This window comes from Pseudorca crassidens, chromosome 8 (assembly GCF_039906515.1).
Source record: "Pseudorca crassidens isolate mPseCra1 chromosome 8, mPseCra1.hap1, whole genome shotgun sequence".
Classification (NCBI taxonomy): domain Eukaryota; kingdom Metazoa; phylum Chordata; class Mammalia; order Artiodactyla; family Delphinidae; genus Pseudorca; species Pseudorca crassidens.
Genome location: NC_090303.1, coordinates 53,419,571 through 53,441,843, shown reverse-complemented (window position 1 = coordinate 53,441,843; position 22,273 = coordinate 53,419,571). Strand labels below are relative to the sequence as shown.

General features: G+C 35.8%; 1 protein-coding gene across 4 annotated transcripts in view; it reads left to right on the top strand.

The window, feature by feature from the left end:
• Positions 1 to 22,273, top strand: part of CFAP69 (cilia and flagella associated protein 69) — a 73,882-nt gene that overhangs the window by 10,676 nt on the left and 40,933 nt on the right. For 3 of the 4 annotated variants that reach the window (XM_067746482.1, XM_067746480.1, XM_067746479.1), the window contains exons 2-6: positions 11,588 to 11,647; positions 13,500 to 13,565; positions 15,828 to 15,937; positions 18,484 to 18,560; positions 21,331 to 21,429. In XM_067746482.1, the coding sequence (XP_067602583.1) occupies positions 11,588 to 11,647; positions 13,500 to 13,565; positions 15,828 to 15,937; positions 18,484 to 18,560; positions 21,331 to 21,429 (412 nt within the window). Of the gene's footprint in view, positions 1 to 11,587; positions 11,648 to 13,499; positions 13,566 to 15,827; positions 15,938 to 18,483; positions 18,561 to 21,330; positions 21,430 to 22,273 lie in introns of those variants that run through there. The other variant, XM_067746481.1, reaches the window with a different exon arrangement.

The following is a 22,273-nucleotide window of genomic DNA, read 5'->3' as shown; positions in this document are numbered from 1 at the left end:
AGTGTAATCTGCTGTTTCGGATGGAGTGTCCTATAAATATCAATTAAATCTATCTGGTCTATTGTGTCATTTAAAGCTTCTGTTTCCTTATTTATTTTCATTTTGGTGATCTGTCCATTGTTGTAAGTGAGGTGTTAAAATCCCCTATTATTGTGTTACTGTCTATTTCCTCTTTTACAGCTGTTAACAGTTGCCTTATGTATTGAGATGCTCCTATGTTGGGTGCATATATATTTATAATTGTTATATCTTCTTGGATTGATCCCTTGATCATTATGTAGTGTTCTTCCTTGTCTCTTGTAACAATCTTTATTTTAAAGTCTATTTTATCTGATATGAGTATAGCTACTCCAGCTTTTTTTGATTTCCATTTGCATGGAATATCTTTTTCCATCCCCTCACTTTCAGTCTCTATGTGTCCCTAGGTCTGAAGTGGCTCTCTTGTAGACAGCATATATATGGGTCTTGTTTTTTTTTGGTAGGGTTAATTATTTATTTATTTATTTATTTATTTTTTCACACACACACTGTATTTTATTTTTACAAGAGGTAAATAGACTGACACCAAGCATTGTAAATGGATGACCACAACAAAAGCAACAGTGATTGCAATTACCAAACACAAAACACACTCATACTATGTCATAATATTGACATTCAGTCCAGTAATACTCCACTGTAACAGCTCCTTTACTTTGCAGTGAAAATTGATTTGTACATTTTTTGCCTCTGATTCCTTGTGGGATTTTTATTTTATTCAAACAGAAAGTCACAAAAATTATAATCATCCTCATCAGTTCACTCAGTCCCATGTAATTTTTTTTCATCTTTATCTTTTGTTAGCACTTTTATGAGTTCATCAGTTTTCCATTAGAGTTCTGAAAATGCTTATTCATTCAGTTCAGCAGTACAGTCAGTTACCAGAAACCTGTACTTGTCAGTCTTTTCCATGAATTCCTTGAAGATGAAACCCTTTTATAGGAACGTATTTGCAAAAGCATCAGAGTACACCCAGAACTGTCTGTAAATGACAAAAGACTTAAAAATGACCACAGTTAAAGATTTGATGAAAGTTCATAATAATGCAATTGACAAGGAAATTTAGTTATTTCTGAGATATACATTTTAAAGTAATAATTAGAATTATGACTTATAACATTATACCAGAACATATAAGATTTAAAAAAAATTCATGTAATGTCTGAAACATTTATATTAACATATTTCCATGCAAATAACCCAATGAAAGTTTAGTATTAGTTGTTTTGTTTGTTTGTTTTTTTATACTGCAGGTTCTTATTAGTCATCAGTTTTATACACATCAGTGTATACATGTCAATCCCAATCACCCAATTCAGCACACCACCATCCCCACTCCACCACAGTTTTCCCCCCTTGTTGTCCATATGTCTGTTCTCTACATCTGTGTCTCAACTTCTGCCCTGCAATGGGTCTTGTTTTTGTATCCATCAGCAAGCCTGTGTCTTTTGGTTAGGGCATTTAATTCATTCACGTTTAAGGTAATTATCAATATGTATGTTCCTATGACCATTTTCTTAATTGTTTTGGGTTTGTTTTTGTAGGTCATTTTCTTTTCTTGTGTTTCCCACTTAGAGAAGTTCCTTTAGCATTTGTTGTAGAGCTGGTTTGGTGATGCTGAATTCTCTTAGCTTTTGCTTTTCTGTAAACCTTTTGATTTCTCCAATGAATCTGAATGAGATCCTTGCCGGGTAGAGTAATCTTGGTTGTAGTTTCTTCCCTTTCATCACTTTAAGTATATCATGCCACTCCCTTGTGGCTTGTACAGTTTCTGCTGAGAAATCAGCTGTTCACCTTATGGGAGTTCTCTTGTATGTTATTTGTCGTTCTTCCCTTGCTGCTTTCAATAATTTTTCTTTATCTTTAATTTTTGCCAGTTTGATTACTATGTGTCTCAGCATGTTTCTCCTTGGGTTTATCCTGTATGGGACTCACTGCGCTTCCTAGACTTGGGTGGCTATTTCCTTTCCCATGTTAGGGAAGTTTTCGACTATAATCTCTTCAAATATTTTCTCAGGTCCTTTCTCTCTCTCTTCTCCTTCTGGGACCCCTATAATGTGGATGTTGTTGTGTTTAATGTTGTCCCAGAGGTCTCTTAGGCTGTCTTCATTTCTTTGCATTCTTTTTTCTTTATTCTGTTCCGAAGCAGTGAATTCCACCATTCTGTCTTCCAGGTCACTTATCTGTTCTTCTGCCTCAGTTATTCTGCTATTGGTTCCTTCTAGTGTAGTTTTCATTTCAGTTATTGTATTGTTCATCTCTGTTTGTTTGTTCTTTAATTCTTCTAGGTCTTTGTTAAACATTTCTTGCATCTTCTCGATCTTTGCCTCCACTCTTTTTCTGAGGTCCTGGATCATCTTCACTATCATTATTCTGAATTCTTTTTCTGGAATGTTGCCTATCTCTACTTTTTTTTTTTTTTTTTTAAGGTTTTCAAAATAACATTTATTTCTTAAAAGTTAACATGTGCATAATAGGAAACCAAAGAACACAAGAAGCAAAAAACAGTCATTTATCATCACAAGCAATTTACCATTTGATGTGATGTGTCCTTCTAGGTCTCGTTTGTGTATTTAAACACAACTAAGCATTCATTTTTACGTAATTAAGATCATACAGTTATGTATCATGCTTTTTCACACATCATGAATATTTACCATTTCAAAGTCCCAAAGCTATGAGTATTTTGATAACCAAAAATACACTACACCAACTCAATCTGGAAGGAAAAAAATGTAATCCTTTCTTGGCGACAAAAACTTCAGAAAAGACAAAAATGGCAACAGGCCTCTAGATAAAGATATTGGCAGAGTTATGATTAAAATACTACATTCCCTTAACGTTCAATTAAAAATGAGACATAAAGCAACAGAGTACCCGAAGTATAATGCTTTTAAGAGGATTCATTATCTGATCTAAACTATTAAAGTATTAGCAAGGAGGTATATTTCCACTGAATTACTTAACAATGTATTCCTATAGTACAGCTAAGAGATGCACACACATCAATGGTTATCATCAAAATATAAAAAGGAATACATCCACATACTTCCCTCCCTTTTATACTTCCTTCTGCCCCTCTGCTGCCAACCTAATGAACAAGTCCTGGTGTACATTTCTCAGATGGTTTAACAATTCCATGTCCAAGATGCTACTTTTTTTACCAATTATAACAAAGATATTTACAAATTGGTTAATTCACTAGCTCTACTTTTTATCATACATTGTCACCTCAGGACTCCTAAAAAGCCTAGATGTTGCAAAATAATGAATGAACCTTGTCCATAGTAAGCATTGGTACTTTACAAAAATGCACATTTAGACCTATGGTTATAACCTAAAACTGTCTTCTAGATATGGAGATATTAGCTAAGAGCCCTTCCCTTCACCCTTCCTCTCACCCATCCTCCAGCATATCAGCAACTAAGTACAGGACTATATCTAGCTCCAAGAGGTGGATTAACATAGACGCTCCCAGAAGACACAGCCCTTCCTAAAAACCAACAAAAGGGCATTTATTAAGGGGTTATTTTACTACCTCTACTTTTAATATACTTTGGGCATTAGGACTTGCTTATTCTTTAATACACAGCAATATTAACTAAAACACACAAATAGAACAATGGTTAGACAATCTGAACTTGTCTAAAGACTCATGGGCACAGATCCCTTCTCTGTACTTCCTTCCCTGTCTGCTCCCCGCCTCCCCACCACCCAGTGAATAGTCAGCTTACGCTCCAAGACTCAAGTTTAACAATTTCCACTCCCCCAATACAACCATTCCTATGAATTAACAGAAAAAAAAATACTTTAAAAGGTGTTACTTTTAACTCTATTTTCAACATATGTTGTGTACTTTTACACATCTAGAAAGATTAGATGTTTCAAATACAGATTTAAGTTTGTCCACTATGTATACACGTAGTAGCACTGAAGAAACTGCACACAAAGGCTATAGTCACAAAGTGTCTCCTAAACAGGAACACTCTGGCCTAGAAGCTTCCCCTTCTCATCTCTATCAACCCGGTGGACAAGAATAAGCATCTGTAATGCTTAGAGGGGATTTTAACAATTTTACTTCCTCCAGTTGTTTTCAGAAGTCTTTCCTATGAATTTTAACACGAAGTGTAGACAATGTATTTATCGGCTATTTTTGTCATACACTGGCAACCTCTTTAACACCTAGGAAGACTAGATGTTGTAAATTTGGACCCTCTGTCCTTTATGTACACTATGTACACAGCCAAGTAAAACAAAATGCAGAGACACACCAGACAATGGTTAGTCTTGGTATAAAGCCCTTTACACTTTCTTCTTTCTCCCTGAACCAGCACAAATAAAATAATGTGTACTGCTCAGAGAGGTGGTTTGATCATTTTGATCACTCCATTTCTAAAAGACAGTATTTCATATGAATTTTAACAAAAGGATATATCTACAAAATATGTTACTTCACTACCTCTACCTTTAACATACTTTGTGCACTTCTAAACATCTAGAAAGACTAGATGTTTCAAATAAGGACTAAAGTTTGTCCACTATATACACAGTAGTGTTGAATAAACTACACACATGTAACAATGGTTAGATCTGAAAGTGTCTTCTACATAGGGACATTCTAATCTAGAACACTTCATTTCTCCCAGTACCTCCTTTCTGCCATCCATCCAACATTGGGCAAGTACAGGCACAGGTGTCAGGCGCAGGTGTCACTTAGATGTGATTTACAATTTCACTTCCAAAGGCCCTTTTCAGAAGACGGCTTTTCAATGAATTTTAACACAAAGTGTACAAAATGTGTTAGTTTACTAACTCTACTTTTGTCATACATTGGCAACCTCTTTAATATCTAGAGACTAGATATTATAAAATGGGGACCCATTGGTCCAGTATATACAAAATATATACAGTAAAGTTAAACAAAATGCATGTAACATATAGAGCAATGGATAAGTTGAAATGTTCTAGTACCTGCTAGCAAAACATCTTTTGCAATCTTCCCTCCCACCTCCCTAAATCCAATGAACAAGCACAGAGTATACTGTTCAGAGAGGAGGTTTAACAATTCCATTTCCAAAGACAGTATTTCCCCAGTTTTTAAAAGCTATTTACAAGAAGCATTATTCTACTAAAACTACTTTTAAATACATCAAGCACTTCTAAACATCTAGAAAGAACAGATATTTCATATAAGAACTTACTTGTCCACTATGTACACAGCACTGTTAAATAAAATTGCACACATGTAACAATGGTTATAATCTGAGGTATCTTCTAAATATGACCATTTTGGCCTGAACCATTTCCTCCCTCACTTCCTTCTCTCCACCACCAATCCAGTGGACAAGTACATGCATATGTAATGCTTAGAGGTGGTTGAACAAATTCATATCCAAAAGTCATTTACAGAGGACAAGCTTTCCTATGAATTTCAATAAAGTATACAAAATGTGCTAATTTTACTACTTTGTCATACACTGGCAACCGCTTTAACATCTAGAGACTAGATGTTGCAAAACCAGGACTCAATTTGTCCATTATATACACTATATACACAGCAAAACAAAATGAACATACAAAAAATGGTTTTGTCTGAAAATGTCCAGGTATGAACACACTAGCATATTACCTTTTGCAATTCTTTCCCTCCCTCCTCCAAACCACTGAACAAGTATAGGCAATAGTATACTGCTCAGAGAGGTGGTTTAACATTTAACATTCCCAAAGACAGTACTTCCTGTGAATTTTAGCAAAAAGTTATTTACAAAGTGATATTTTACTACATCTACATTTAACATACGTTGGGCACTTCTAAACATCTAGATGGACTAGATGTTTCAAATAAGGACTTAATTTGTCCACTATATACAGAGCAGTACTGAATGAACTGCAGACATGTAACAGTTATAATCTGAAACTGTCTTCAAAATACCAGCATTCTAGCCATTCTAAGACCAACCCCCTTCTCTCTCTCTCCCCTCCACCAACCCAGAGGGCTATCACGCTCAAATTTTCAGAAGACAATCTTTCCTAGAAATTTTAACACAAAATGTACAAAATGTATTATTTACTAACTCTATTTTTGTCATACACTGGCAACCTCTTTAACATCTAGAAAGACTAGATGTTGTAAATTAGGACTCATTTGTCCATTATATACACTATATACACAGCAAAGTGAAACAAAATGCGGGAACATAAAAAAGACAATGGTTAATCTTGCCTCACTATAAACACACTGGCACAGAGCTCTTTGCACTTCCTTCTCCTCCCCGCGACCTTGAACCAGTGCACAAACAAACACAGTGCATACTGCGTACTGTTCAAAAAGGTGGTTTGGCCACCCCTCCCCCCCCAACAACATTTCATACGAATTTTAACAAAAAGGTATTTACAAAATGTTTTTTTACTACCTCTACTCTGAACAAATATCAGGCACTTTAGAAGATCTAGAAAGACTAGATATATCAAAAAAGTACTTACTGTCAACTACACATACAGTAGTAAGGAGTAAAATGCACACACAAAACAATGGTTCTAATATGCAAACGTTTTCTAACTGTGACCAGTCTGGCACAGAACCTTCTTTTCTTCCTCCTCAACGTCTTCCATTCCATGTCCTCTAACCCACTGAACAAACGTGGACCTCTGTGGCTCCTGATGTCGCCTCTAGAGGTGGTCAAACAACTCCATTTCGAAAAGTCATTTCCAGAAGACATTTCTTTTCTACGGTTTTTTTAAAGAAACAAATGGGCATTTACAAGACATGTGACTTTAACTCTACCATACGTCGGCAACCTCTTCACATCTAGAAGGCCTATATGTAGCGAAAAGTCTTCTTTCGAAAGGTTGGGGGGAAAGTTGAGAGCAGCTTTTTCATATTATATACACAGGCCTTCTATAAACGGCCAGTAAATCTTCCCAAAGGGTGGCGGGCACTTCCTATTGGCCGCAAGTGGTACGTTATTCTACCATTTCTATCTTCCGACATCGAGGTCTTGGTAGAACGACGACCAACCGCCCGATGACCCGCTAACGTTCCACCCGTCGTAGACCGGGGCTCCGCTCACCTTCCAGGCCCGTTAAGGCCTTTGTCCGTCGTTGTCCGGACGAGGTGAGGTCTCGTCCAACTGGGGCAGAGAGGTCACCTCAGGTCCCGGATCCGCGCGGGCTCCAAGGCCTAAGGGTGGCTGAGCTGGCGTCCACGTAGAGCCCCCTTCCCGGGCCCTCGAGGCTCTAACGGCCCTCCGCAGCGTTCCAGTGGCCGCCATTCTTCTCGCCCTGCCACGCCCGACGCCCAAAGGCGCCACGTCCTCGGTGGCCTGCCGGAGGCTTCGCCTAACCCCTGCAGCGTGGGGTCAAGAGACCCGGCGGTGGGCGGGATCTGGGCTCCGAGGGGCCGCCGCCATTAGGTCGCGGAGGTGGGGGTGGGGGAGCAGTTCGCTGCTGCTTCCAGGCTCGGGCCCTGCCAGTGGGCGGCTGCGGCGAGGGCTCTGGGGTTCGGTAAGACACAGCCTGAGCTTGTCCCGGGGGCCCCCCAGTTCACCTGCCGACCAGAGGCCGGAGGGCCTGGAGGGCCCCGGGCTAGAAGGCCGCGATCCGCTTCTCACCGCGCTCTCTGCCCGCCTATCTCTACTTCACGTAGTTGTTTTTCTGGGGTTTTATCTTGTTCCTTCATCTGGTACATAGCTCTCAGCCTTTTCATATTGTCTACCTTTCTGTGAATGTGGTTTTTGTTCCGCAGGCTGCAGGATTGTAGTTCTTCTTGCTTCTGCTGTCTGCCCTCTGGTGGATGAGGCTATCTAAGAGGCTTGTGTAAGTTTCCTGATGGGAGGGACTGGTGGTGGGTAGAGCTGACTGTTGCTCTGGTGGGCAGAGCTCAGTAAAACTTTAATCCACTTGACTGTTGATGGGTGGGGCTGGGTTCCCTCCCTGTTCATTGTTTGGCCTGAGGTAACCCAACACTGGAGCCTACCTGGGCTCTTTTGTGGGGCTAATGACAGACTCTGGGAGGGCTCAGGCCAAGGAGTACTTCCCAGAACTTCTGCTGCAAGTGTCCTTGTCCCCACGGTGAGTCACAGCCACCCCCTGCCTCTGCAGGAGACCCTCCGACACTAGCAGGTAGGTCTGGTTCAGTCTCCCCTGGGGTCACTGCTCCTTCCCCTGGGTCCCGATGCGCACAATACTTTGTCTGTGCCCTCCAAGAGTGGAGTCTATTTTTCCTCCAGTCCTGTTGAAGTCCTGCAGTCAATTCCCACTCGGCTTCAAAGTCTGATTCTCTAGGAATTCCTCCTCCCATTGCCAGACCCCCAGCTTGGGAAGCCTGACGTGGGGGCTCAGAACCTTCACTCCAGTGGGTGGACTTCTGTGGTATAAGTGTTCTCCAGTCTGCGAGTCACCCACCCAGCAATTATGGGAGTAAATCCTTTTTGATTGTTAATTTTTGAAGTAAAAATCATATTGAGTAAATAAACTCACTCAGATACTTATTCTGCAGACTTAATGTTAGAATGCTTAACTGAAAATTGGTTTTGAAAGAGATTTCTTGAGATCAGAACATGTGAGTTTGTAATTGTGAAAGGAAAGGAAATTCTAGCCCTAAGAGGCAATGGAATAATGACTGCGTAGAAAGGTGACTATGTAGAAATATGGAACGGTATGTATTATAGATTTAAAAATCAGAATATACAATAGTGTTAACACTAAGTGAAATTATGTAATGTATTTATACATGTAAACAAAAACAGAAAATAAAATATTAAAATACATATATAAAGCAGAAAATAATAAAAATGTATTTTGATGATAATAAGATCTTTTTCTTTTTGAATATTTTTTATTACGTCATCTTTTCAAACAGTTATTTTAAAGTAGAAATAAGTATGAAAGCAGGAGAGATGGGAAGAAGGAAACAAAAGAGACTGGGATAGCTTAACCCTTCTAATAGGAGTGAGCAGTATTGATATAACATTTGAATGAAAGAAAACACCATGCAGCAAAGCATTAATCCCCAAGATAAATATAGCCAAAACTGCATTTAGAATTTTGACATTTGTATGCTATCATAAGTACTTAAACTTTGGATAACACCTTCTATTTCCTTCCCCATTTACCTACAAATAACTTATATATGTTACACCCAGTGTTTGGTGCTGGGGATGCCAGAAAACAAAAGTCTTCCCTCACAGTAAACTTTGGGATAGGGGATAAGGATGTAAACCATTTTAGAATAAGGTGACGGGAACTGTGATGGATATACATTCAAAGTGCTATGGGAGTACCCAGGAGGGACATTTGTTGTATCCTTTTTCCTCCCTTGGGGAGGTGACACCTGAACTATGTCTTGAAGGACCTGGGGAGGTTAACTAAGGAGACAGATAGGATTGTAACAACATAATGAAAACAGAGGAGGGGGTGAAAGGCATTAGTGGAGAGTCATTGAATGATTTAGATGTGTTGTGTTCAGATTTGGGTTTTATTGTTCTGATCAGAGGGTAGAACCGTAAGGGTGCAAGACTAGAGGCGGGGAGAACAAACAGCAGGAAACCTTCAAAACTGAGTGAGAAATGAGAACTGAATAAATCATTAAGATGGAGTGGGCCAGATACTATAAAACTCTTAGAGGAAAACATAGGCAGAACACTCTTTGACATAAATCACAGCAAGATTTTCTCAATCCACTGCCTAGAGTAATGAAAATAAAAAGAACAATAAACAAATAGGACCTAATTAAACTTAAAACTTTTGCACAGCAAAGGAAATGATAAACAAAATGAAAAAACAACCCTTAGAATGGGAGAAAATATTTTCAAACAAAGCAACTGACAAGGGATTAATCTCCAAAATATACAAACAACACATGCAGCTCAATATCAAAAAAACAAACAACCCCATCATAAAGTGGGCAGAAGACCTAAATAGATGTTTCTCCAAAGAATACATACAAATGGCCAGAAAACATATGAAAAGGTGCTCAACATCAGTAATTATTAGAGAAATGCAAATCAAAACTACAATGAGGTATCGCCTCACACCAGTCAGAATGGCCATCATCAAAAAAATCTACAAACAATAAATGCTGGAGAGGGTGTGGAGAAAAGGGAACCCTCCCACACTGTTGGTAGGAATGTAAATTGGTACAGCCACTATGGAGGTTCCTTAAAAAACTAAAAGGAGAGCTACCATATGATCCAGCAATCCCACTCCTGGGCATATATCTGGAGAAAATCATAATTTGAAAGGATGCATGCACCCCGATGTTCATTGCAGCACTATTTACAATAGCCAGGACATGGAAGCAACCTAAATTTCCATTGACAGAGGAATGGATAAAGAAGTTGTGGTACATATATATGTACAATGGAATATTACTCAGCCATGAAAGGAATGAAATAATGCCATTTGTAGAGACATGGATGGACCTAGAGATTGTCATACAGGGTGAAGTAAGTCAGAAAGAGAAAGATGAATATCATATAATATCACTTATACTGTATGTGGAATCTAGAAAAATGGTGCAGATGAACTTATTTGCAAAGCAAAAATAGAGTCGCAGATGTAAAAAACAAACTTAAGGTTACCAAAGGGGGAAGGGGGAGGGTGGGATGAATTGGGAGATTGGGATTGACATATATACATGACTATATATAAAATCAATAACTAATGAGAACCTACTGTATAGCACAGGGAACTCTACTCAGTGCTCTGTGGTGACCTAAATGGGAAGGAAATCTAAAAAAGAGTGGATATATGTATATGTATAACTGATTCACTTTGTTGTACAGCAGAAACTAACACAACATTGTAAAGCAACTATATTCCAATAATAATTAAAAAAAAAAAGATGGAGTGGGCTCAAGAAATATTTAAGATGTAAACTCTGTAGAACTTGGCAGTTCCTGTTTTCTACTACAGGTGATGTAAGACTGCTGGGAGAGGGGATACCTGGTTCAAGAAGGCGATTGCCTACCTATAGTTTAGAAGCTAGTCTTATGTATATCTGCGTAGGCAAACTCAGTGTAATGTGTATGCATGAGATATGTAATATGTATGAATGAGATCGTTTTATTTTCCAAAGCATGGAAGTGCTATTATTCCAGATGCTCTCTTGGGCCTTTCGGGACTAAGAAATTTAAAGACATTAAGATTGTAAGATATGAAGGTGGGAGGTAGATGCAAGAGGGAGGAGATATGGGGATATATGTATATGTAATGTATAGCTGATTCACTTTGTTATAAAGCAGCAACTAACACACCATTGTAAAGCAATTATACTCCAATAAAGATGTTAAAATAATAATAATAAAGAAAAATAAAATGAAAAAAAAAAGATTGTAAGGTAGTACTAGAATTCAAGAGGTTTGGGGGGGGGTTCACTCCAAAATTTATTTACTCCTATAAGTCTCATCTGCTTTTCATTATCCCTTACTATCTTTTTTGCATAAGATATTTTTAAGTTGCTAAGAGATAATGCCATATAAAAATAGTGTGTTTGATGTGATTTCTTGTTTCTCATGACATAGAATACTATGAGTTTTATGTTTTTTAGGGTGTTTTCAAGCCTGTGGACCTAAGTTGTGTCATCAAACTCCTCGAAGAGACTGGTAAAGTAAGCTTTGAGAGAAAATTTCTCTATTTCACTTAGAAACTGTGATTTCCCTGAAAGGTAACATGTATTCCCCTAAATATGTCTCATTTCTCTCCTTTTGTTGAAAACATTTCAAATAGTATATGTCTCATCTTGAAGAACTATTTAAATTTAGTATGAATATATTTAACCTGGTAGGGAGGCTGGAAAAGAATAGATTTGAATACATGGGATGGACAAATCCATGGTGGATATAAACAGAAGAAATCATAAGAGTAAAGAAAGACTGATCTAGCCTCTGTTCATAGCTTATTACCAAGTAGGATATGGGCATAAGGGTAGAAAAAGTGTATCGTGATGTAGTACTTAAAAATTTCCTGATAAGAAATTAGGATATGTACATACTCATATCCAGTCATAAGTAATTTATTTTGAGAGAACTCTTATACAGAATGTAATGGAAATAAAGATACAAGACTCAAAATTGAAGTTTAGGCATTAGGAGAAAGGATAATAAATGCATATGCATACATGTTTATATGACACTCTCCTGATGTTACCCAAGAATTGACTGAATGCCTAAAAAGCCAGTATACACTATAAAATTACTACAGGATGAAGATTGCATACTTTCAGTAAGTGGGAAATGGGCTGACCATGGTATAGCAGATCAAAACAATGTCCTGTGATTAGCAGGTGCAAAAATTTAGTCATTGTTTTAACATTTTTTAGTCTCTACATTTTTACATAGAAAGAAGAAAAAAACACATTAAGAATAATGACTTTATAAGAATAATTTATCTTTTGTTGGCTATGATTATTGTGAAAGTTATTTTTAATTGTGAATATATCTGCAGTTTTTAAAAAAGGAAACCCAACTATGTAGAGCTCCTACTAGCTGTTAAATAAGGGTAGACAAAATATGTATGTGTGTGTGTGTATGTATATGTTCATACATATGTCTATATACACAGATATACACACACACACACACACACACACACACACATATACGCCACAGTTTCTCACAAACAAGAAGGTTAAAAGAACAGAAATGGGGGCTTCCCTGGTGGCACAGTGGTTGAGAGTCCGACTGCCGATGCAGGGGACGTGGGTTCGTGCCCTGGTCCGGGAAGATCCCACATGCCGTGGAGCGGCTGGGCCCGTGAGCCATGGCCACTGAGCCTGTGCGTCTGGAGCCTGCGCTCTGCAACGGGAGAGGCCACAACAGTAAGAGTCGAGGCCCGCGTACCACACACACAAAAAAAAGTGATTCAGTCATGAAAATGCATCAGTATACAGAGTTTTGCTTTGCTTTGTTTTGTTTTGTTTTAATTGGCTGAAGATGTTTAGTTTGAGCCATTACATTGGGTATATTTTAGAGGTTAAAAATACAATTTCTGGAGTCAGATTGTCAAATTTGACTTCTTACATCACCATTTATTAGCTGTGTGATTTGGGTAATTACGTAGTGTTTCAGCTTGAGTTTCATATTCCGAAAAAGAAGGATAATAAAAGTACCTCCTAATAGGGTTATTTTGAAGATTAATGAAATGATATGTATATACCTTGCCTAAATGGTACATGGCATAGAAAAATGCTCAACATACTTCAGTATTATTAATATTATTTCTGGAAACAATTAATGCTTTTATATTAACCTAGTTTTGATTCGCAATTTCTTATTCAAATATAAATGGTAGTTTATTTTTACCTTCACTGTTTTATGAAACATTTTTAATGCTTACATTATAATATAGTAATTTAAGAATTACTTGATAACATGTCTACTCTCTTTTTACACTAAGGAAAAATTTTAAAATCTCAACAGAATTAATAACACAAAAGAACTAAAATAGATAATTTGTTTTAGGATGATTTAGAAGAAAAACAACTTAAATCTGTCAAGAAAATGGTGCAGTGTTATCAGAATGGACTTGTATCCTTTACTTATATGTGTATGTTTTTTTGGTTATCCTGAAATGGGAGAATTTTTATTAGAAAACGCATTAGCTTCCTATTGTTGCTGTAACAAATTACCAAAAACTTAGTGCCTTAAAACCACATAAATTTTTTGTTTTATAGTTCTGGAGGTCTCACTTCTGGGCTAAAGGCAAGGTGTTGTTGGCAGGGCTGGTTCTTTCTGAAGGCTCTAGGGGAGAATCCATTTCCTTGCCTTTGCCAGCTTCTAGAGGCAGCCTGCATTCCTAGGCTTCCTGGGCCCTTCCTTGAAGTAGCATCACTCTCACCTCTACTTCTGTCATCATATCTCCTTCTCTGACCCTCTCCTGCCTCTCCTTTCCTTATAAGGACTCTGTGATTACATTGGGCCTACTTGTATAACCTCGGATAACTTTCCTATGTCAACGCTTTTAACTTAATCACACCTGAAAAGTCCCTTTGCCATGTAAGGAAGGTAACAGTCACAAGTTCTAGGGATTAGGACAGGCCATTATTCTGTTTACCACAGAAAATATCTAACATTTTGTGCTTTTTACAAAATTATATTTTTATCAGAGAATATAAATTTGAAGAAACAGTATAATGCAATATTAACTGTGCAGATAGTGTCAGTTTCTATAGACTCAGAGAGACAGTTTATGTAGTTAGCAGGGCCAAGTCAAAATCTTGTTTCTACCAATTTACCTGAGTATTTGCACTGTTGATAAGCTTCTTAACTTTTCCACCCTTATAAAATAGGGATAACAGCCCCTCATAAGGTTGCTAGGAAGACTAGATGAGATAATATATGAGCAACTTCTTGATAATCTGTAAAACATTCTATAAATATGTTATCCTCAATGAAGATACCACCCTGATCAGAATATGTAGAAACCAGTATGTCTCAAAACTATCTGTGATTATGAACCAGTTTGCTGTTGGGGGTTGTTTCTTTTTTTTTTATCCTTTGCATATATATGCTATTGTAAAAATGCAATGAAATTGTCACAGGAAATTCACTTTCTGCAGTTATTTTTCCACAGACTGGTAACATACAATTCCAGAACTGGCATGGTCCACAGACCACACTTAACAGTAGTATTGATCTAACTAATCTCTAACAGTTGTCCAGTCTGGTCCCAAGAAGACAGCAATCTCTAATATTATCTTGTTCCAAGATTTCAAAACGTCTTAAGCCTCCGATTCAGGGAAGTGGTGCCTTATAATTTTATCTCTTTTCTCACCTTATTTTAGCCTTGTTTTATATGGATTTGTTCAGTCAGTTACCTGAGGGCTTGTCGATATCAAGCATTGTTTACTGGTAGCCAAGAAAGTCTACTAGCAAGTGATTTCTTATCTTAACCCAATAACTCAACACCTCCCTTTTTTTTCTTCTTCAGGCTAGAGAGTTGGTGGCAAATGACTGTTTCTGAATGCCTTTAGTAGGCTGGGTTTAGAGGTTATAGTCACATAAAGCAAACATAAGTTAGAGAGGGATCATTTCTCTAGGAAGTTAACAGAGGTTTGTATTTCTAATACATCCAGCTCTCCTATCTTTTTCTAAGAAGCTCCTAGAGACTAGAAGTGATCAGATTCAATCAAGAAGTGCAAGTCACAGCTACCATGTCCCCTTAACTGTATTAAAAAACAAAACAAAACAAAAAATGTGAAATTTGTTTATGTACCAACTGGGTTTTTTAAATAGGTAAAATAAAAGGTGCTTTTACCTGAAGATCTAGAGAGGGTACATTTTGCTTTCATAAACTAGTCTTAAATAAAATTTTCAACCAATTTAAACCTTAAAAACAAGAGCACACACCTGAGTAATGTTAATAAAATAACACATAAAAGTAAGGTAGGTTTGGGTTGCTTATTCCCGAGCAATATATGTTTTGTATGTGGGTGGAGATTAAGGATATAATTGAGCCATTAAGTTAGTTTTGTTTTCAAAGTGTTATTACTCATTGCCAATAATAAGTTATTGTTCAACTGAATATGTGGTGTAGTAGTTGGTAGTCAAATTCTAAAGATGTGGTGAGAAGAGAAAAAAATATTTTGAATAAGAGGTTACTGATACAAAAATTAAATAATATTCCTTAAAAAAACATGGTTCTGTTTTCCTCTTTAGATTTCAAAATTGGTATAATTAAACCACATTTAACAAAATAGATGGAATTCTATAGACTTTTCTTGACAGAAGTGCTGTAAAGGATATTTTAATAAAAATCTTAATTTTATTTCTTAACTAAAAATATTAAAGCCCCTAAGGGATTTAGCACAGATATTTAAAATTCTGAATCTGTGTGCAGGAAAAATTAAAAAACAGCCCCATTTTATAGAACCTGCATGTAATATCCTAAAATTATGTGGGTAAGTTTTTTTTTTAACTTTGTTTTATATTAGCATGCAGTATTTTCTGTTTTATTTTGTCTTACAAAAATATTATGCATTATGGTATAGCAAAGTGATACAGAACTCAGGACACTTCACTTGATCACTTGATTCCAGCAGCTGGTATCTCAAAGGTAGTACATTTTATTTTATTGTAGTCTGAGATTGCTGACCACAAGAGATTAAACTGTAAGTATATTCGAATGTTTTCTCATAATAAATTGCTCTCAAGTGAATGATAAATATGAGATAAAACAAAGAAATAATATTTTTAGAGAATCCTTGAGAAAATTTATGGACAATACTTAATAGTTTCTGCCTAGTTTTTTTCTATCTCTCTAAGAAATTTGACTCTCAAAGACATGAGAGTCAAAATGTTTTATTTGATCTTCCAAATTTGAATAAAGAATGATTTATCACCAAATTATTTTTGGCACTTTTTTTCAAAATGTAAATTAGAGATCAGAATTATAAAATTTATATATTCCATCCTCTGTACTATTTTTTCTTCAACCATTTGGGGGAACTAGCCACATAGTGGCTAATCAAGACGTATATTAAAATGTATGTTTTTGGTTTTCAATATAATATGGTAGAGGAAATTTCTTAAACAAGGAATAAACTTTTCTGACAATTTAACCTTCTAAACTTTTCTACCAATTTACTTTTTAAATAGTGAGTTTCTTTTAATATATAAATAATAGTATTAGTAGGACTATGTATATGTGGTAGGTTTATCTCTCACTTTTAGATTTAGTAGCAATAATAGTTGCAATTTTGTAACTAATTACATTTAAGATTTTGTTATCTGAATAGATGTTCAAAAAAAAATTTATTGAATGCCCTTACCACACCTTACTTTTTAATGGAGACCATGAAAAATAAAGAAACAAATTATTGCTCTGATGCTCTCAAGGAACTGTAATGTACTAACTGGAAATTATTGTTATATTGATGTGAGATAATATTATGTAAAACACTTTCAGATTTTGAGGCTATGCAAGTCTTAGAACACCAGATTTGCAAGCATTACTTTCAACATCAGTACTCCTACAGAGCTCCACCAAGAATTGGTTCTCTATGAAAGCTGTGACTGAATGTTTCATTGCATAATATGAGAAATCGTTTGAAATGCACTCTTCACTTTCCTTCATATTTCATAATTACATCATTTTTTTTTTTTTTTTTACTTTCCTAATTTCTACTTTCATCGTGCATTTTTCCACACCACACCCTCACTTGATTCTCTTTTCAGGACATTTTTGGGAGATAAAAACATAGAAAATTAAAAAATAAAATCAAACCCTTCTGTTTTGGCCTCTAAGTAGTATGTTTCTCTCAGTGCATCAGAAGTATAATGCTTATTTTTTTTCATAACCTTTTTGGTGGAAAACTATTCTGATGCTTTATCTTTTAGGTTGTTTCCTTTGGTAAAAAAGGAAAAAATTTGAGGACAAGAACAATTCGTTTTATAGTTCTTCACTTTAGAGATTCAACAATGAGCTGGATATCAAGTAATTAAGTTATTTATTTCAAATGAAAAATTCTAACAAACACCAGAAATGAACCTCTATGGTATTTATAAAATATTCCTTTTCATAACTTGCCGTTGAAATATCTTTTAATTCTAATTGACCTATATACATCCACATGTGATAGTTCCAAGTGCTCTTTTTCAACTATTTGGTTAATTTTTCTTGAAAAACATGAATTTAAAGTCCTATATATAAGATATATTAAATATCTTTAAATAGGATACAAAGTTCAAATTTTGAACTCCTGAAATGCTGAAATAGTTTATATTTTTTGTTTAGGAAGTGACTTTTCTCTCTCCTCTGACACTTAGACTAATGACCTAGGTTTGAGTGCCCTATCTTTTATGATTTGTGAATAAATTATTTTCAGATAACTTTGGTTATATTAGCTGTGAAATGTAATTCTAATATAATTAATATTTGTTAAATTCTTTAGTGTCTCAAAAAGTATATTTGTTATTTCATGGATGGTAACTGATCCAATTAATAAGGAAAAAGTCACTGACTTTTAAGAACAAATAGACCATTGATCTATTAACTGGAGTTTCAAAAACTTCAGAAAAAGCCCTTGAACAGCCTTTAATTTATAGGTGAGACTAGATCTGTGATTTGTATCAGATTTTCCAATGTCTTCCTAATTTTAATAGTACAGGTATAATCTAGTATTATTTTGCCCTCAGAGAGAAAGAAGATTCTTAAGTTTTTTATTTATGTACTGTTGCAAGATGGCTTTCTTAACCCTTGCCTTGTATGTCCATGTCTCTTCATTTTTATAAACCTATTTTATTTTGTTTTATTTTATTTTATTTTGGTCAACTGGTTAGAAACACAGAAATATTTTTGGTAGTTGTTAATTCTCCAGGGCTAAAGAAACAGGATATTTATCCTCGTTTTAATCTTTAGAAAAGAAATTTTCTTCTACTTTGCAAATAATGCTTCAATTAAGGACTTCATTAAACATAACTCATATATTCTTCATTCTTATTGAAGCTTGCCATTTTTGAAAAAGAAAGTATCGGATGAAATAACATATGCTGAAGATACTGCTAATTCAATTGCACTTCTGGGTGAGTTGAGATGATAGGCCCTACTGACAAGAAGGAAATAGCTCTTGCACAAAGTTTCACAAAGGATACTTCTTCTCCAAATCTAGGCTCTTTTCTTGTTGGGAATTAATCACAGTGTGCTTGGTGACGTTGTTTGTATTATCTTCTACTCAGGTGTTTCATTATACCAACAGGATTTTTTGTTCCTTAATTTTAAGGACTGGCAGATACTTATTTGCACTTATTTGTCTTGATGTTATATATTTAGTTTGATGAAATGTTTGGTGACATTTTTTTTTGTAAATCAGAAGTATGTGTTCCTCTCTTTCAGTAATCACAAAAATATTTTCATCTTTGAACTCTAATCATTGCTTGAACCTAACTGATTGCTGGAATTGTTAGCAATTCTAACAATTTAGCAAGGGCCAAATTGTTCATTAAATAATTTAAAGTCTTAAATAAAATCATAAAATGGTGGGATATTGGGAGCTTTAGTATAATATACATAACGATGCCTGTGTTTTTGTATATAAAAATATGAAAAATATTGTAAGCAGGTTTCATATTTGGGTTATTGCTCAGTTTTCTAGAGAAAGAAAATAATAATTTTTTAGAAATGAGATCAAACACTATAGCTCCTTGAATCAGCCCCTGAGACATAACAGCATGTTCCCAAAACAAATCCCACATTAAATTTATGCTTATTAATTTAGGTCTTTGTACAGGAGAAATAAAAGATACACAAATGGCCTAACAAATTAAAAATAAATATTTACTGAATAGTTATGTTCCCAGCATTATACTCCATACTGAAAGATGATAGAAACTAATATAAGTAAAAGGCATTTAAAATTTTTAACATAGACACTAACACTTTTATGTCTAAATAAATTTCATAATCTTCAACTGTAGATACTTTGGGAGGAATTATTATGGCCTAAAGTGGGTGAAGGTATCAAGGAAATTAGAATAAACATGGGGAGTTCAGTAAGATGACCTTAAGGAGCAGGAAGACTAGAAACTAATGGGAAACTTTAATTCTGTGAATCTCTCATCAGTGGAAATTTACAGTGAGAAGCCAACCTAGAAGAGGATATGATAGTATTAACAGATAAAAAGTGTAGGTTTGGTTGATAACATTTAAAAAATCTCTGTTGCCCTTATTATTTGTAAATATGCATTTGTATAATAAATACATGGAGCTTTTTTACTGTGTCAGTCTACTCTTTGCTGAATGCCTGCCTACAGAACATATTACTGTCTCATTTGAGGGCAGTATGAACTCTTAGCTTAAAATGAACTCCTTTCACTGATTACTTACCGTAAGTACTGCTGCTCTGTCCCTCATTTTTTTAATTGCTGGAACCATGAGTTTAAACTAAAATAATTGTAGTACAAAGTTTTGAACAAAGGCTATTCATTTTTAGTAACTTCCAGTTTCTACTATGTACTAGTAAATTATATTACTTTTTCTTCTAAATGATAGATATTTCTGAATTAAGAACAGGATTCTGGAAACATATGAAGGAAAAAGTTGGTCCTCTGCCCTGAGATTATAAACAGGAAACTATGAGAGATGATCTAAACCTACAGGAACTAAAAGGGTGGTGAAGCAGACGAGAAACCTTAGAATTTCCCATAAACTTGAACATTTGGATAGTTTTATTAGAAAAGTTTTGTTGTTCCTGTTGCCTAATTTTTTTCAAAACATAGTGAGTTTTCAACTTCAAAGGATGGGTCCAAAAAAATTAAGAGAATAATCTTGAACCTATCTGTTTTTTTAAGTGCTAGCTTTTGCTGATAGATTCTTCTCAAGCTAGGGTGAGCCTTTCCTACGTGCTCCCTCCTTCTGTCTGCTTGTTTCCCCACCCACTGGCTACCCCCAGAGATAAATATTATGCAAAGCCTAATGCAAAACTCAAGTCTTCAAGGCACACCTAATTATCTCTTTCCCTCAGAGAATCCAAGCAGATCTGCTTCAGTCCTGAAGCTGATATTCCTGACTCCAGTTGTCCTCAGGCTCCCAGAGGACATTCTGGATCATTTCCAGAATCCTACTGATCATTTTCAGATTCTCTTAGGGATCATACTTGTAGGACTTCACCAGAGCAGATACAATCCAGTTTGAAATATAGACTGAAGCCAATTCAGAAGTAGTTTAAATATGACTGAAAAGGAATATTCCCTATCCTCCATCCCCACCACAATAACCTGAACATAAAACCTGCAGGGCAAAGACTGCCTAGAAACTCACTGCCTTCCAGTCTGTCAATAAACTGAGGGAGCAAAGCTCACTTGGAACTTCTCTAAGCAAAGGATGCATTATTAGAGGCAACAGATTACTGACTCTCTAGTTAGGGAGGAAAAGTCTCAGCCCTTTTCTCATACTAACGCATTTAATTCTCACAGCAATCTTTAAAGTGGTAACTATTGTTATACCATTTTATAGATGAGAAAACTAAAAGACACAAGTTTATACAGGTAGTAAGTGGCAGAGCCAGGATTTAATCTTAGACAATCTAGTTCTAGCATTTATGCTGCTAATTACCATTCTTTTCTTCCTGGGAAGGAGAGAATGAGTTGATTGAGGGGCCAAGTGTTACAACGATAGATATTCAGGGTGTTTTGTGCATGCATGCGCACGCACATGTGTGTGTGTGTGTATAAAATTACATGATCCAGTTTGAATCTCTGATGATATTTTTAATCATGTTACTAACACTGTATGCTTAAAACTGCAAATAAACTTATGGCACTGTTATTGAATAGCATTTGTTTATCTTTCTGGCAGGTGACTTAATGATAATACCAAGTTCTGAATTGAGGATACAAATTTGTAAGTGTATTATTGACTTTTATCATGCAGAACCACCAAAGCAGCATATTACAGGTAAAGTTTTCAATAGTCTTTCAGTAATAACTTATGTCTTTATAAAATAGAACAGTCTTTCTCATTTCTCTTTGAACTTGGAAAGACAGAGTGGGATCATAAATGCAACACATCGGGCTTCCCTGGTGATGCAGTGGTTAAGAATCCACCTGCCAATACAGGGGATATGGGTTCGAGCCCTGATCTGGAAAGATCCCAGATCTAGGCCACAACTACTGAGCCTGAGCTCTAGCGCTCATGCTCTGCAACAAGAGAAGCCAGGACAATGAGAAGCCCACGCACTGCAACGAAGAGTAGCCCCCGCTCACCACAACTAGAGAAAGCCCACGTGCAGCAGTGAAGACCCGACGCAGCCAAAAATAAAAATTAATTAATTTTTAAAAAATAAATAAATGCAACACATCAAAACAGTTCTTTTGGTAGTCTCAAACTCTTCAGTCATTTTAAACAAAAAAATTTATGTATTTTTTTCAACTTTAGATTTTTCTGATGCTAAATATAACAGAATTTTTAAAGTCATACCCAAGTTAGTTTAATTATAATTATTACTATTAATGTTATTTAATACTGTTGATAATATTATTATTTTCTAATATTTATAATTATTCATAATCTCTGTCCCACCCACCTAGATGTTAAATTCCTAATGCTAATAACATTCTCTACCATGTTTGGAAAAAGAGTTCTGCATGTTACAGCTAAGGGATCATAATATTTAATGATAAAATGAGTCACACTGAAATGGGTGGTATCAAGATAGAGGGCACTTGCAATGTAGAGGATATAATGTTACTTAGGACATACTTCCTACCTTCATAGTTTCTGTAATTCATAATCAATCTAG